The sequence below is a fragment of the Athalia rosae genome, chromosome 1, assembly GCF_917208135.1.
Source record: "Athalia rosae chromosome 1, iyAthRosa1.1, whole genome shotgun sequence".
NCBI classification, from domain to species: Eukaryota; Metazoa; Arthropoda; class Insecta; order Hymenoptera; family Athaliidae; genus Athalia; species Athalia rosae.
This window is the reverse complement of record NC_064026.1, coordinates 10292496-10308160: the sequence shown is the minus strand read 5'-3', so window position 1 is coordinate 10308160 and position 15665 is coordinate 10292496. Positions and strand designations below refer to the sequence as shown.

General features: G+C 38.8%; 3 protein-coding genes across 5 annotated transcripts in view; 1 reads left to right on the top strand and 2 right to left on the bottom strand.

Moving 5' to 3' along the window:
• LOC105683634 (disintegrin and metalloproteinase domain-containing protein 10) overlaps window positions 1-9122 on the bottom strand; it is a 98450-nt gene extending 89328 nt beyond the window's left edge. For both annotated transcript variants that reach the window (XM_012396378.3, XM_012396379.3), the window contains exons 1-2: window positions 8985-9122; window positions 8121-8687 (exon numbers count right to left, since the gene is read on the bottom strand). In XM_012396378.3, the coding sequence (XP_012251801.2) occupies window positions 8121-8190 (70 nt within the window). In that variant the 5' untranslated portion in view covers window positions 8191-8687; window positions 8985-9122. The remainder of the gene's footprint in view (window positions 1-8120; window positions 8688-8984) is intronic.
• LOC105683630 (transmembrane protein 161B) lies at window positions 9068-11895 on the top strand. 2 transcript variants are annotated; one of them, XM_012396372.3, is made up of 11 exons: window positions 9068-9314; window positions 9393-9496; window positions 9605-9860; window positions 9923-10002; window positions 10082-10297; window positions 10377-10493; window positions 10567-10707; window positions 10796-10970; window positions 11053-11149; window positions 11237-11397; window positions 11476-11895. In XM_012396372.3, exons 1-11 carry the CDS (start codon window positions 9312-9314, stop codon window positions 11593-11595), a joined length of 1470 nt encoding a protein of 489 aa, XP_012251795.1. In that variant the 5' UTR covers window positions 9068-9311; the 3' UTR covers window positions 11596-11895. The 2 variants fall into 2 exon arrangements, with proteins under 2 accessions (XP_012251795.1, XP_048507408.1); XM_048651451.1 differs by having other exon boundaries at window positions 9073-9210.
• Window positions 11896-11938: 43 nt separating this feature from the next.
• On the bottom strand, window positions 11939-15131 carry LOC105683619 (putative gustatory receptor 28b). Its single transcript, XM_020851008.2, has 3 exons — window positions 12689-15131; window positions 12156-12622; window positions 11939-12092 (listed from the first exon to the last, which is right to left on the bottom strand). The coding sequence occupies exons 1-3, from the start codon at window positions 13371-13373 to the stop codon at window positions 11955-11957; spliced, it is 1290 nt and encodes a 429-aa protein (XP_020706667.2). The 5' UTR covers window positions 13374-15131; the 3' UTR covers window positions 11939-11954.
• Window positions 15132-15665: the final 534 nt, after the last annotated feature.

Here is a 15665-nt window from a genome sequence, read left to right as displayed (position 1 = left end):
CCCGATCTGAAAAACTCAACTACGGAGATTACGATATTCGATACGAAAAATTGATCCTCGACAAGTCGAAGAGAAACAGAATCGACGCTTGCAAAATTCTCGAGCTATTTCCCACTTGTATGTTCCCACATTTTCCGCTGGCCAATAAGAAAATTAGCACTCATTCTACGTATGTTGTACTCACACGAGACACACCTCTTGGTCGGGTTGATCTTGAGTAGATAAAAAGGGGTAATAAATAGAATATGCGTGTATATACCGTTGCACCGCACCTTATCTTCATCCTACTAAATATGATCGTGGTCACGTTTATTTCACAACACGAAATGTTGAAGCCACAGCTAAACGGCTGTTACAACTTTGGATATCCTTGCATGACCATTATCAAAAGATGATCTCGGCGATATGTGTTATCGATCGCCCGTATCATATTTGATCTATGTTCGGATTAAATTCCGTAGTACATAGGTAATTATGATTAACGTACGTACAATTTTTCTTTATCCATTTCCCATCGATTCCATATATTATTGGAAAGAAATGTAAAGCCTCATATACAGCGAGCGATCCGTGGTACGAAAATGCTTGTAAATCGGTCATAATCCCCCCTACCATCAATTGTTTGATTAACCACGATACGCCAGTGTTGCATAGGTGGAAGCTTCATGAATTTAATCGGGAGAGGAGGGAAAAAAGAATTCCGAGAGAAAACAGTTGTAGCCGCGAATCGCGGTTAACCCGCTATCAAGGGATATATGCTCGCATGATCTTATCTGTAAACAGAAATCTGAATCCCCATGATTCACTCTTACATTTTTATAAACTGTTTTAATTTTTTCTCCGTTATCATCGATATATTAAATATGCGATTTATTATACCAACATTGCACGATTTTAGAAAAGCGCCACCCATTTCGGATTTCGAATTTTCATCTCGTGTTTCGAGTTTCTATTGGTCATCAACTTTTCAGAACGGTAGGATATTTTTTCATTTTATCTAAAGATGACCGATCGTATTCGGTATTATCCCTCGGGCACAGGCGATATAAAATTAGTTGGACACTTTGACATTACAGGTGTGTCTAAAACGGTTATTCCCTGCACGATACCCGCCAGACCAAATAAAAGTATGGAAAAAAAAAAAAACAAAAAAAACAAACAAACAATGGAAACTAGGAAAGCAGAAAGTACGATATACATATACACCTGCATGCAAGAAGAAAAAAAATGGGGAAAAAAGCTTTTCGGATTTATAGCAGCGAGTGCCGGTGCAGTGGTCGGCCGGTTGCTGCAGTGTGTTGCGTTTATACTAAACTTGCTGATACCGCTGTACCGATATATCAGACTCGTTTCCCCGCGGGATCTTGCGGGGAATGGAAGTTTCTGGGGCCCAAAGGGTGGCTACCGAGGTCGCTGTTCGGGTGTGGAGGGGTTGTATAATGTAGTAGTGGTAGTGACGTCGTGGCTTATTTCAGGAGGGTGGTACCGTAAAGCAAATTTACAATACCCAAGCGACTTTGTGCGGTCGAGAAGTACTCCGACCACTGTACCACCACCCGAGGTACCACCTATCGTACACGTTCGCCACCACCGATCCCATTCCTCTTGAACGACTACGAAAAGCTAAAGGGAGCCTATCAACCCCCTTCCCACTTTGTTCCTCTTTATCCACATTCTCTCTCTCCCTGTCTCCTCCGACGAACAATTTTTCTTTCCTTTCGCTCTTTTGCTCAGTATACAGCTATACAATGCACGTGTACAACAACCTTTCTGAAACATTGGAGTAAACCTGCTGCTGCTGCTGCTGCTGCTACTGGCTACCGGTTACCAGATACCGCCGATGCCTTCCGACCCAAGAGAGCAAAGCGGTTTTTGTTCATACGGGATTTCTAAGGCACGCTTCATACGCACACTGACCACTGAAAGTGACGATGAATCAAGATAACCTTAACTCAAAGAACGATAACCAAGAGGATTATCCACCACAAGTGTGGGAATGTCACTTGTTGTTATATGAACTAACCAGGGTGTTGATTTTTCTCACGACATCAAAAATTCTCGATGATTTTTAAATTGTCATCGTACAGACCATCTTTATTTTGACGCAAATTGATAAACTTTTCGATTCAGATTTCAATTTATAGTCTCATTGTTCGTTCTAAGCGGCGATTGTGCGTCTCGCAGGCTCCCCTTATTCTCTTACACAGTGACATGAACGGATATATTTTATCAAATACGTGTTGATTATTTAGGTGTGAGCCGTTAAGGAAGATTCAATGCGTCGTTTACTCGCCACAATTGTATAAAGGAAACGTAGGTGCTACGGGAAAGTGTTATTATCGAAACTGTGACGATGTAAGCCATCATTCAATTAATATCCGAACTGTAGAGGTGGTATATACAGCTGCAGGGAACGCTACTCGGCAGATGTTACTCTGTATTAATACAAGGGTGTGTTACGGACATTGAGAAAATCTGTTGCAGTATGATATATGTGATATAATAATGATCAATAACTAATATGGTGCACCGACACTGAATCACGGCGGTGATAAAAATTGAATTTTCGAATCACGATTTTCACTTATAAATAATTTTTCCCCCCTACGCCCCATTATACCGATACGGGACATTCGGATTCCACGTCAAACGGATTTCTTGCGAAATTACTTTGGTGATGCTGTTCCTATATGCATTTTTGCGTAAGGAACTTCGTCGATTCCCGAATTTTTCTCATCGAGATATCCTTGATTTTTCACTTTTGGGATCGACAAATTGGGAACAAGTTGATTAAATTTTTAAAAAGATCAATTTGGTTTGCAGATTCAGATACCTGAAATCTAGGGAATCATGCACAATGAAGTGACGTTCGAAATCTAGTGGCCAATGTCCAGCTAAACTGTAAATGCGTGCCACAGAAGAAGAAAACCCGCGTAGCTGTACAGATTTTTACATTTTTGATAATAAAAGAGATAATATATCACGATTACTATTGCTACGTGGAATGCGAGGTGGAATATGAATAACTGATACAATATATGGTGTGGGTATGTTTGTTATGTAAGATATATCGCATCGTGCAGATCCATATATATATGTATATAATGATTCCAGCATCATTTTTATCACGCTGACAATGAGATAAAGAAAAAATAAAATCAGTGACCCGAATGCATGTTTCCAGCCTGGATTCTCTGTTGTGCCTTTCTCCATCTGCTGCACTTATTTTTCTGCAATTCTTTTTCGAACAAGAGGAGCCGACCAATCCTTAAGGTACGTTTGATGTGAGTTCCGAAACTCATTGCCAGTTTAACTATATACATATAGATATACACTTCGGCGATAAAGTTCCTCCTACATACACTTAACGACTATATGTATAGCCCGAAGCGATCGTTTGATCAAAGAGATTTTGGTGTAACTGCTGCAGCTGGTATTAAATTCCCACTCTCTATCTAGAATACGACCTATATATCTACGCATACCAACGATCTGCGTAAATTTATATTAATTAATCGCAATAATATCAATAAATAATCATCGACACGTACGGACACATCGACCATGTATATTTTCAAAGATTCGGTATTAATTTTCCAATTAAAATTTTTTCTCAATCATATCTTCATTCGTCAATCCGCTGATGTATCGAACGCTATATATAGTTCTCTGCTCTCGCAATATGTGCGAACTTTCGACATAAATATAATCAGGTACCTACGATTCGTAATGAGGAATGAAAATTAATTGAATTCGCAGAGAAATAAACGATTATAGCGGTAGATGTATGTATGAAACTTAAAATGAACATACCTACGGTGAAAATATCAAAATACAGGTATTGAAAATCTCGAACCTTCTCCATAATTAATAAAAAGACAGAAAAATAAGGACAAGGATATTTGCACACTGAGATTTTATCAAACATGAGGTATATCCTCGGGTATATCGGTGATTGCGGTCCGCCAAATCTTCGGATTTGACTTAGACTCAGCCGGCGGTACCGGAATTAGAGTTTGCCCGTAGTTTCAGCTGTGATGTGGCTCCGAAGCTCTGTATACATCCGGAACCGGTTGTGGCTAGAAAGGGTACGTATTTACCCTGGTGACCAAGGGTCTCCGAATCTGAACCTCTTAAAAGGACACCCCGTGCACATGAATACTGATCAGCAGCTCATGCAATATATCACAGTAGCGGGACCCGGAAATACCCGGCGTATTAATAATACCATCAGAGTCTCAGAAAATGGTGAAAAAATTACGAATGTATGTACAACAGAGGCGAAGCTTTATCTTCGACAACGTACGAATGTCGTGAATGAACGAATAAATTCAATTTAAATTCGGGGAGAAACGAATTATGTATTCTAAATCAATAAACATTCTTAATCAATGCGGAGAATTGTTATCTGAGTAATACTTATAATGTGATTTTAGGTCAAGACCTAGCTTATCTAATGTACATACATAAATGAGATGATAACGAAATAACCACTTCCTGTGAACCGATTTTTTTCATTCTAATATGCCTAAATACACTTTCTGTCGCTTTGAGATTTCATTCTGTCGCCTCTTTAGATTTTTCAATGGAATTGCGTGTACATCTATGTGCCGTGACAGTGGTTTAATCGACAGCGTGTATGGGCGTGTGAAAGTCAAAAAAAGTAGGGAAAAATCGGAATCAAGTGTGTAATATAATATTAACCATGTAATATATATTACGCATCGTGTGCACACATCATCGAGCGAGTAATACGACTCAATATTATAATATACATATACTATATTATTACTGAATCGAAACTATCGCGGTATCGCTGATGCTACTCGACTCGGTGCTGTGCATTGAAACCTTGAAAGACTCAAGTCTATGTTCCCAAGTCAGTGACCATAACGTTCAAGGCCATTCTAATCTGACAGCACGTGCGTGGCGTACAACAGTGCAGTATTGGTATTAGATTTTTTACAGCGAACGTTATTACTACTGCTTTGATATTATGTATTGTTTCGTGCGAAGCGTTGCGAGGGAGAGTGAGATTAAAAATTGATTGCGTTTGTTCGCGATTAAGAACACCCGTATGTACAGGGTGATAAAAGAGGAAATTATTTCGTTATAGATGTAGTTTCGCACCATATCAAATCGCATGTTTGTAATACAACAGCTGCTGCACCGAGTTTTCGAGACTCGGTTCAACTTTCGTTCGAACAACGAGTTCGCATATTTTGCGAGCGAATATTTGGAGTTTAGTGTTTCGAAAATAAGGTATATCGCGTTCTTCGCGTTCTGCACTTAAGCTTAGCCGTAAAAGAATGATGGTCAAAAAAGCGGTTGTAACCCAGGCGAAATTGGCCATCAGCAAATTGCTGCTGTGTTATACTAGGTAGATTTTTTTTTCTCTTTCCCTTTTTTTTTTTTTACGAGCCCCGCCACCGTCGCCGCCATCATCGCCGATGTATAGGTCGGAATTAGCTCGATCCTCCAGAAGCAGCAGCTCTTTTGATTACCAACCGGAGATCCACGTATACAAGTCTCAACTCTCGCACGTGAGAGAAAAATAAGTAACGCTGCAAAACTCCGCAAAAAAATCGCGAATCTTTTTCTATTTTTTTTTGTAGGTATTTTATATCGCAGACCTCTCTACGGACTGGAGACAAAAATCAAGCTGGTTGGTCAAAATGGAACCATATACGCAAATCGAGCGAGTATTGCGGTGTTCATATGATGAATGCTAAAACACAAGGTAAGAGAAAAGGATGAAGATATAGAGGGATAGCCGTAACAGACGAATCAAAGAGAGAATTTCGGCTCTTAAGTTAATGAAAAACTGACAAGGAAAAAGTTGGACTATACCAACTGAACACCGCCGCAAAAATGTGTCCGAGCTGAGGCTGACCGATACATTAAAAGTTTCTTTCGCCCCACTATAAATGTACCCTATCGACGTTCGCGTATGCAGCTAAATAAAACATAATACGGTACACAGCTTATCTCATACGTGTTACACGTCACAAACGTCAACTTAGAAATAACGTGCGTACATTAATAAATCAGAATCAAGCTTCTCTATAACTCGTCATAAAATACGTAAATTAAAAATGACGAAATAATTATAGGTTTTTCAGTTCCGTCCTTGTGTACCTCGAAGTCCTAAATAATCGGTGAAAAATCTTTGCAAATATTGTTTAGCGATATAGATACATAGTCATATGTATGTATTTGCTGAAGTCAGACAATCGGTGTAATTAACTGATATAGAACCATGTGACAATTGTTTGCAGAATCTTTATAACTCAGACGCAGTTCGCCTGAACATGTGACGAATTTCGGTAGAATCGTCATTGCACTTTCGTCTGCAATTCTTTACACGAGAAATCATATCATCGAATTATTATTAAATTTATACAAGTTTCGTAGTTGAAATCTGAATTTAGCGTCAAGCGGTTCATAATATTTTCCAATGATGCGGTTGTATATGCAACACACATTCAGAATGAAAAGCTCCGGCATATCGTCACTGCTCCTGGAAATATGATGAATCACGTTTCGGCGATGGTTACGTATATTGCAGAGATAACGAATACCAGGAGAAGATAATAACAGAGCAGAGATTGCTGATTAAATGTCATATAATATCAAATGAGCCGCGATTTGATGCCTGCATTTTTATTGCTTTGATCTGTAATCTCACGTTCGATACGTGGCCTGGTATGCGGTTATAACGTTCGTGATTAACGTGAGGCGATGTAACCGTGTGGTACGTACAATCTACGTGTACGTGTGTCTACGAATCAGGTGAAGTGAGTGGGTAGAAATTAACGTGAAAATTGTACGATTAGTGCAAATGTCGATAAAGAAAGGATGGCCGATATAATTTTTATCGAAATAGGAGTCGGGAAAAAAACTAAATATAAATAAAACGTACAGAACAGCAGGCGTTCGCGTTATACGTACTCCGACAAATCGATATCGCGTGAAGCGCGGCCCCCGTGTATACGTATACGTTTTATGTACATTAAACATAAAATGTGTTGTATACTTTACTTGGTTTCCCGTTTTTATATGTGTCGACTATTTAATTTGCTTTTTTTTTTTATATACTCCTTTTTCAGCTGACACCCGGGCTAATGTAAATTGAAAGAGAATTATTTAGGTGGACCGTATCTTCTCTCCCTTTTTTTTTTTTTTTTTCATGTTTCGCGCCCTTCGGAGATGGTAATCTAGGGATCATCCGGTTCCTACATGCAGCATTAATTAATGCTCTGCTCACAGGCGTTTATAAATATACACACATACATGCTGCATACATCCAAGTTTACGGTGAGCTGGGGTCAGGCAACGAACGAACAACGCAGTCAAAATCCCCAATAAAGCTGCTTCTATCGCTGTACCTCGTTCATGTACGTACATACATACATCGTTCGTACTTTACAAATGAGAAGAAAAAGGGGAAAATGCACCATTCACTGGTACAATAAACAACCGTCACATTTCCAAGAAACTGATTGTGAGACTTAATAAAATTAAACAACTGTAACTTAAGGATGTATTCATATAACGGAGACTTATCCAAAGATGAATGAACGGCGTAAGAGTTAAATAACCCAAGTATCATGAAATCGGTGATGAAGAGGCGCGAATATTCGGCGGAAAGTAGGATAATAGTAATACTGTTAATCAGAGTAAAAATAGCGGGTCGCAACGCGGCTAGTCGAGAAGACTAGACATACCCAGAGGTAAACAAAGCGCACAGTGTTTTTGGATGGACGTATGAGAAACTTCAAAGTTTCGAAGCTCCAAACACATGATGTGATGGACAATCCGGCGATGTAGAGTCTAATTAAACTGGTTAATTTTATAGTCTTCTGTTACTTCTGATACTAGTCCCAAACTGGCGCAAATCTTGACGGCTAGTTGGCAGTTTTATTCGGAATTCGTTGACGGCAGAGGAAGCGAACGGCTGCGTTGGGCTGTTGTTGTCATTAGATCAACAGTTTTTGACTCAGCTTTTGACGGATGTTCGGTATTCGAGAGTAGCCTTGCTTCGTCTGCCGTTTGGGCCTTACTCGGGTTGGCCTTAGCCTAACTGCCTGCTGATTCATAACAAAAACTCGTTAACTCACCGCTTTCAATGTAGGGGACGAGGAGTAGCAGGAACAGGACGTATCCGCACTCACTGAACATCGTAACCATCTCGCACGCACCGAACTAATGATTATTATACTCCACCACACTTTTTCGTATGATGATAACTTAATATCAATTAATCTCACAATGGCGCGCTACACTTTTACCCACATACGTCTAAGCCATCACGAATTTACGGTTTACAGCTGACTGTTTCCTCAACACATCATCACCATCGCGAGCTACTGACGGGAACCTTTGTCTGTCCTGACTGTCACGCTCTGCGCATGAACGTTACCTGAACGGCATCAACTCACTCAGTTACTAACCCAAAAATGGCTGCCACCGAAATGGCCGACAGCGACGCTCACGTGATAGATCCAGAAGGCGGCGCTTTCAATCGGCCGCTGAAACGATGATCCGCTGCCCTGATCGTTGACTCGTTGACTGCGTTCAGTCAACGGTTGACTGATACCAATCATCAGTTAACGCGCTGATTGGCGCTGACCGTTGTTGACTCGGTTGACTGAAGATTGGTACTTCCAATGGTACTTCGGTCGACGCTGAAGTAAAATGAACCGTTGATAGAATTAACTTATGTGTATGTTTCTGGCATAAGTGTGACGTGCACACTGAAATAATACGAGCAAGAAAAGCCTGAAATTATTGATATGTCTCCGAAAATGCTCCGAATCATAATATTTTCTGAATCTAGCGACGAATTAAACTATTGACAATGATCGCTGCAACAACCGCTGATCAGTTGTACCTCATGAAATCCCTTTACGTTAAACATCCACAAATGTCTAGCATTTCTATTTTATTTTCGAACGTTGTGAACTCATAATGAATTACATTACCTATCCTATTTTTAATTCGAGCTTCATCTGCGGGCCATCGGGTCGAGATGTATTTTCAAGCTACTTCCAGACGGGCGGGAGAGTTGTGAGAGCTCGAAACCACAGAGGAAACCACCACGCGGTGGTCAACAGAAGCAAAATCAAGCAGACAGCTAGAAGAAATAATAATTAAAAACGGTAGCAGCCGACTGCCACCGATGACTGTCTGCTTCGTGGGATCTTCGACGTTAGTTATTATTAACAAGTATTAATCAGTCTTGTTAACTCGAGACCTGATGCATTTTCTTTTCAAAGACAACTACATTCTGATTACGATTTTGTTGAATCATGGCAAGTAGTTAATGGGCAAAACTGTGCAGTTCAGAGGTTATATTTGGTTGGTTAATATTTAAAAAAATATTTTTTTAGGCCCTTTTAGGGGCTCAGCTAGTTATCACACTTGTAATGGTCAGTGTGATACAAAAACTTGGACCTCATTACTCATTTGCTAGATGGATTTTATGCTCCACCGGGTAAGTAACATTTTATTATTATCACATATAAACGTTCCTGGTTTCTATTCTTGATCTGAATCTTGGACCAGAATATCCTCAAGTGTTCAGTTCTTATAATATTCTCAGACTGATTCGCTACCTCTACCCAACGGACCAAGAACTCAGAGCCCTTGCCGGTGTCCCAAAAGACAAACCAAAAAAAGGAAAACATGCTGAGAATGGGAAAAATGGTGAAGTGTTTCATGTTCCCAGAAATTTGGAAATCACTCTTGAGAGTGCTCAAGTTTCATCTTTAGATGTTATACACTTAAAATTCTACACTGAATTTCAGTGGCTGGTTGATTTTTCGTTATATGCCAGTATGGTATACATTCTGACTGAGGTAACTAATTCATATTTTCCATAAGATACTTTCTATCAAATAATTTTACTCATTGTCACTAGGTCTACAACTATTACTATCCAATGAAAGAGGAGTTCAATCTCAGTATGCTGTGGTGCACTCTGGTCCTGGGCTTTGCACTGTATCCTTTTCTGTGCACTATTTATAATTTTGTTCACTTTGTATGAATTCAAATTTCCTATATAGGTTTAATATGATAGTAAAACGCTGCTTTCCCTGTGGGTACAGTACTTCAAAGGAGAAGAGAGTGTTGGAGAAAGATCTACGTGTATAGTTACAGGATTTTCTTACCTTTTGGTAGCAATGATGGTTTTGATAATCGATGAAAACACTCTCGAAATTGGACTGGACAAAGCTTATGTCAGCTTCAATGAGAGTGCCTCAGCATTTTTAGATAATCAGGGTCTATCATCCTCGTAAGTTACAATTGCAACATATTCATTGTAAAACATCAGACCGATATTGCTATATGAGTAAGACTTGGTGCCCTTTCAGAGGTCCAGCTTCCAAAATTGTGTTAAAATTCTTCTTGGCCTTGTGGTGTGGCTTACTGGGATCTCTCTTCACTTTCCCAGGCCTAAGAATGTCCCGGATGCATTGGGATTCGCTAAAGTATGATCATATTCTTTTATTCGTCTGTTGATTTTTTCCTGAACTGTTACATAGTACATCTAACTTGTTGCAGGTATTGTAGAGAAAGAAAACTACTGCAACTGCTGCTAAATATCAGTTTTGCTTCTCCTTTTCTGCTGGTTATCTTATGGATCAAACCCGTTAGCAGAGATTATCTCACTATTCGAATATTTAGCGGAATGAATGGTCCACTGTAAGCAGTCTCGGCTAAAAAAATATGTGTAACAACCCAACAGAATCTGTAATGCGATTTTCGGTGTCTTATTTACCCCTGTTTTCAGAATGACAGCTCAAGCGTTTGAAAGTATGCGACTAGTTGCGGTAGTTATAGCGATATTACTGCGACTGGCCCTCATGCCATTGTATCTACAATCGTATCTGAATCTTGCCAGTCAGAGGATAGAGGATCAAAAAAAAGAAGCTGGCCGAATAACGAACACCGATCTCCAAAAAAAGGTCTTGATTAAATTTACGATTATTGTGCGTATTTGAAAAATAAATCTCCATGCTCTGATTTGAGATGTTTGACGTCTTTCAGATCGCTGCGGTATTTTACTACCTTTGCGTAGTATCCTTACAGTACGTTGCACCAATCATCATCTGCCTTTTCTTTACTCTTATGTACAAAACACTTGGTAAGTAACCCTTGTTGTGAGACTCGATATTCACGCAGAATAACTTGGCCCTATGTGATCAAGAATTATTGTTTCAACTCTCTGCAGGTGGATATACGTGGAAAGGTCTTTTCAGAGATGTGCCGATCGAAGAATGTCCCGCGGATCAGCCGCCGCGAGCTGTACCCCAAATCTTTGGCGAAAACGATGATAAATCCGTCATCCAAACCGCGCAAGAGTTCCATCTGGCTTTGGATTCGTTGAAACAAGTAAGTTGTACCCTCATTTACAACATGTATTCAGTAAATTGAATGAAATGTTAACTTTATTCTGTTCTTTATGTTCAGATATTTACGACTGACGTATTTAGAGGATTACTTGGATTTGCAACGTGGTGGAGTTGTTTTACCTGGTTTGCGACCACTTCGATGGGCATGGTCTACCAGTCGTACTTTGCAACTACTTGAAATTACCGTGTTCAGTAATTCCGTAAGCTCGATCTGAATGCTGATATAAATATGTCATAAATCAGGATTAGAAATCATTATACGTAATTATAGAACTACTCATATCTTTATTTATTATTAATCTTACCATCATTCATCGTTTCGCTGGTAAAAAGAACATTGTACATACAAATATCGAGTAAAATTCACTACACTTTACTGCCAAATTCATCCGAACACAACGACTAGTGTCATAGTTATATAGGTATATCTGACCTCTGTTACGTTAATAAATGTGAACGAGAGAAATCAAGCTGAGAACGCAGGGTTGTCTGTCCTCATCACCTATCCCACTTATTCCTTCCAAGTAGTAACTCTATCTAATCGCCGATAGAGAATTGCGGTTCAGTGACATTGAGTGTCGCAATTTCCGGAATTGTCTGCAACTTTTCGTTGTTCTCCGGGGGGCGATAAAATTGTATCAGAATAATTAGATAGGTCGTTATCACGCCAATAAACTGAAACAAACGAAATAAAGAACAATCTCTATCAAGTTAACTGAGGATGTAAGCGACACTTACTCCTTGAAAAAGCGAGTTGTTAAGTACGAAAAATTCGCAGGCGCTGAAAGCTACTTGGTTTTGCTGAAGCTGAGAAGAAAACTGCATTATTTCATTTTGGATGCAGGTGCCTTCGTAGGTTTTTGTTTCCGGTTGATAACTCAAAGATCGTCTACTCCCAGCGATGCTGCCGCCATACAAACGCTTGTTTGTCAGTTGGTTGTTTTTCAGCCCAACTTCGTGAATCAAAATTCCAGTCCTTGCTGCCTCACGAGATGTAATTGTGCAGACGTAACAGTTGAGCGCAAATTGCATGGCATATACAATCCAGATGACGTTGTTTATCATTATAAATCCAAACTGTGATTCTACAACCCCTATGTAGATCCTGAACAATGTAGCTACCACCATCATGAACGAATTCGCTGAACTCAAAAGCAAGTGGATTCCATGAGCGTTATTCACGATGCCGACGAGACCACAGATTCCTGAAAATTGTTATTTTTTGTAAATAAAAGAGAGTTATATGCTTTTTTAAAAAAGCAAACCTGTACCATAATGCACTTCCTTCAGCCTCTGGATCTTCAGGACGATCCAAGGCGCGGTATAAGAGTCCCCAATTTGTTTTATGATTCTATTCACTGTTTTGAATCTCTGATAAACAGCTAATACGATTACATCGAAGCAAAAATTTGTCGACAGTGATTGAGCTATGGTGTAATAGAGAAGTACATCGGACGCAAATATCAGAGATGGATCAACAAAATAATAATAGACAACATGAGAGATGAGGGAAAGCGGTCCTATCAGTGCGGTAACTGCCAGAGCCATGATTTGGTGTACTATAGTAGATCGATTTTTCATAGATATTTCCCGATGTATTTTCTTATCCAATAAATCGATTCGTTCAACAAATCTCTTCCATTTTTTGTAATGAAAAACACCGAGAAAAACGTAGTAGTATGAGGTCACGTATACCACCGCTTTGTTCGTGTAGTACATTATTTTGAACATTTCACTTTTCAGAATGGTACCGATCGTGAAGAAATCTATTATCCCATAAGTCACCACAACTGAGCACATCGTAAAGTGAAAAAGCTTTATTAATGTTGTAAGTTTTCGCCAGTCATCTGGTCTGCACATCCCGGTCCCCATGAGCCATGATAAATAAATTATCGGTTTTAGCTGTTGTTTAAATGTCTTCGGCTCTTTTACTACCACGTTTATTTCCTCTACCATTCTTTAGAATATATTCCTTTTTTTCCTCGAGAGGGAGGAGAGCTGCTCTTCACACCACTCTTGAGCCTTTAAATTCGACTGAGATGGGATTTTCACGTTAAGTGGTTTTGCAGTTGTGTTATTTCCATTTTTCTTTTTATTATTATTCCTTTTGTTTCCAAGCGCTTATCCTCTCGTCAAATCTGCGAAATCCTTGTTATATGTACCTATAGAAACATGTAATATGAATCTTTTAGTCTCTGGCACGGTGGCATTAGGAGAATTAAATTCTGCGGCAGTAGTTTTTGGAACTGGAAAAACTTTATACTCGTAATTTCGATTATTAAAGTGCAGAATTTGCACTCGACGGTCATTATAGATATTACATAGAAGTATTCAATTGTATTTCACAACAATAAAAGCTGGTTCATTGCGATATATGGGAAATTTGATTATCCCGAAATATTTAATTCATTTCAAGTCCTCAGAATAGAGGGGTTGTAGGGGAGTGAACGGCTTGGGGGTTCGACAATTAGTCTAATTACGTCGGTTTGTTAATTATTAATAAAAAGCTGGACCCTTTTTAGTGAAATTTACTTTAAAAATTGTAGATAACTTGAGTTTATCGTTTCACGACAATTAATTTGGGCAATATTTATTCTGTTCCTGTTGAAAAATTTCGCTTGCAGAGCTAACTACCATATGGGGTGACTACCATATAAACTCCGTAAAAAATATCCGTATATATTGAGATCGCGACGATAGCTGTTAATAGAAAACGAGCTTTATTTGCCCAACGACTATATTACAATTTATTATACAATAAACATTTAAAACAATGTAAAACGATAACAGTATAGGTATGATATTTGATAAACTTATAAATACGTATAACCACGTAGTCGTGCAAAACCCAAAGATATGCGAATATATATGGGACAATTCATGGCAAATCAACTTGACTTCGGCTATCACAATTTTTCATTTGTGAATATGTTGTACAGTGTAATTCAAACAAACTACCAACATCGATTTGGGTTTTTGTTTCAAATTCGTCGCCCAGTGACGACCAACATTCTTTTTCGTCTCTTTGTACCAAAAATACGAGAGACTTCGAGGAAATAAAAGTGAAAAATGGTGCAGGTCGCACATGCAGTCTTTAGGTCGATTTGTCGTTGAATATGTCCCTCATCAGGTATGTATGTATTATTGCGACGGGAGATTTTACGGACATAGCTGTTATTTGTGACAATCTCCGCTTTCGACTGACTCTGTGACTGTTGACCTGTCGCTTTCAGGCCAGCAATTATGATCACTATTAGAGTCCATCAGTTCTGTTCCGACAAAGCACGAGAGTATAATATACATCCGATTCTATTAACAAAACCACCTATTTCACTCCCAGATTCATTTTTATTCCGTCCTTATTCTTCATCCAGAGCAACTTTGGTATCAGATACTCTCCTGCTCCAGATGGTCCTGCAAGCATCAGCGGGCTGACTTTTCTGGAGTTAAGACAAAAGGAGCGCCATCGATGCTGTCGTACTGCCTGAGCAGAAAAATCCGTATCATTGAGACGGTCAGACTGTTTCCGGATCCTCCGAAAAAACTTATCGGAAGGTCGTTGAGGTCGGCAAACTTTCGTGGGAATCGATTACTTCTCTATGCTACTTTTTTTATTGTTCGTTACGAGGTGGGGAAATCTCGTCGCACTCAGTTGCACATTAGGATGTCGTCTCATGATCGTTATCGGAAAATATTTTTACCAGAGTCAGTCATATCTGTTCCCTCAAAGCGCGAGATCCAATTTTATTAATAAATTTCCGAATCTCCAATCTCACTGCCAGATTCATTTTGTGAATTATATGTATATAAGATGCAGTTTTTCATATAAGTATGGTGTATATGTTAATAATTTAATATATATGTATAGTAGAACAAACGATATATGGTTATACAAACGACCAGTAAAACGGGTATAATAATATGATAAACACACACGACCATACATTTTTTTTTTTTTTTTTTTGTTTTTCAAAAGGCAGCAAAGTTACTCGAACAGCATTATAAATAATTAATTCTTACTCTCAAGGTAGATTATAATTCACCTCTCCTATAACTTGTCAGGATTTTCTTTATGATGGCCATGTAAAAATTAGGAATCGGGTTGCTCAAAATAATATGAGCTTCTTCATTAATTAGGTATAATCTGGCAGAATTCTTTTTTTTTTTTTTTTTGTTTTTTTTTCGTTTTTTTTTTGTAGTTTTATAAATATTGATCCTTGCAGTACACCTATACATATATATTTCTGT

Excerpts from the sequence above, each read along its gene's own strand:
- LOC105683619 (XM_020851008.2), bottom strand. The coding sequence starts at position 13,373 with ATGGTAGAGGAAATAAACGTGGTAGTAAAAGAGCCGAAGACATTTAAA. Across the intron at positions 12,623-12,688 it reads GCTGAAGGAAGTGCATTATG|GAATCTGTGGTCTCGTCGGC; the intron begins GTACAGGTTTGC and ends AACAATTTTCAG. Across the intron at positions 12,093-12,155 it reads ACAACTCGCTTTTTCAAGGA|TTTATTGGCGTGATAACGAC; the intron begins GTAAGTGTCGCT and ends CGTTTGTTTCAG.
- LOC105683630 (XM_012396372.3), top strand. Across the intron at positions 10,971-11,052 it reads ACACCGATCTCCAAAAAAAG|ATCGCTGCGGTATTTTACTA; the intron begins GTCTTGATTAAA and ends GACGTCTTTCAG. Across the intron at positions 11,398-11,475 it reads CTTTGGATTCGTTGAAACAA|ATATTTACGACTGACGTATT; the intron begins GTAAGTTGTACC and ends CTTTATGTTCAG.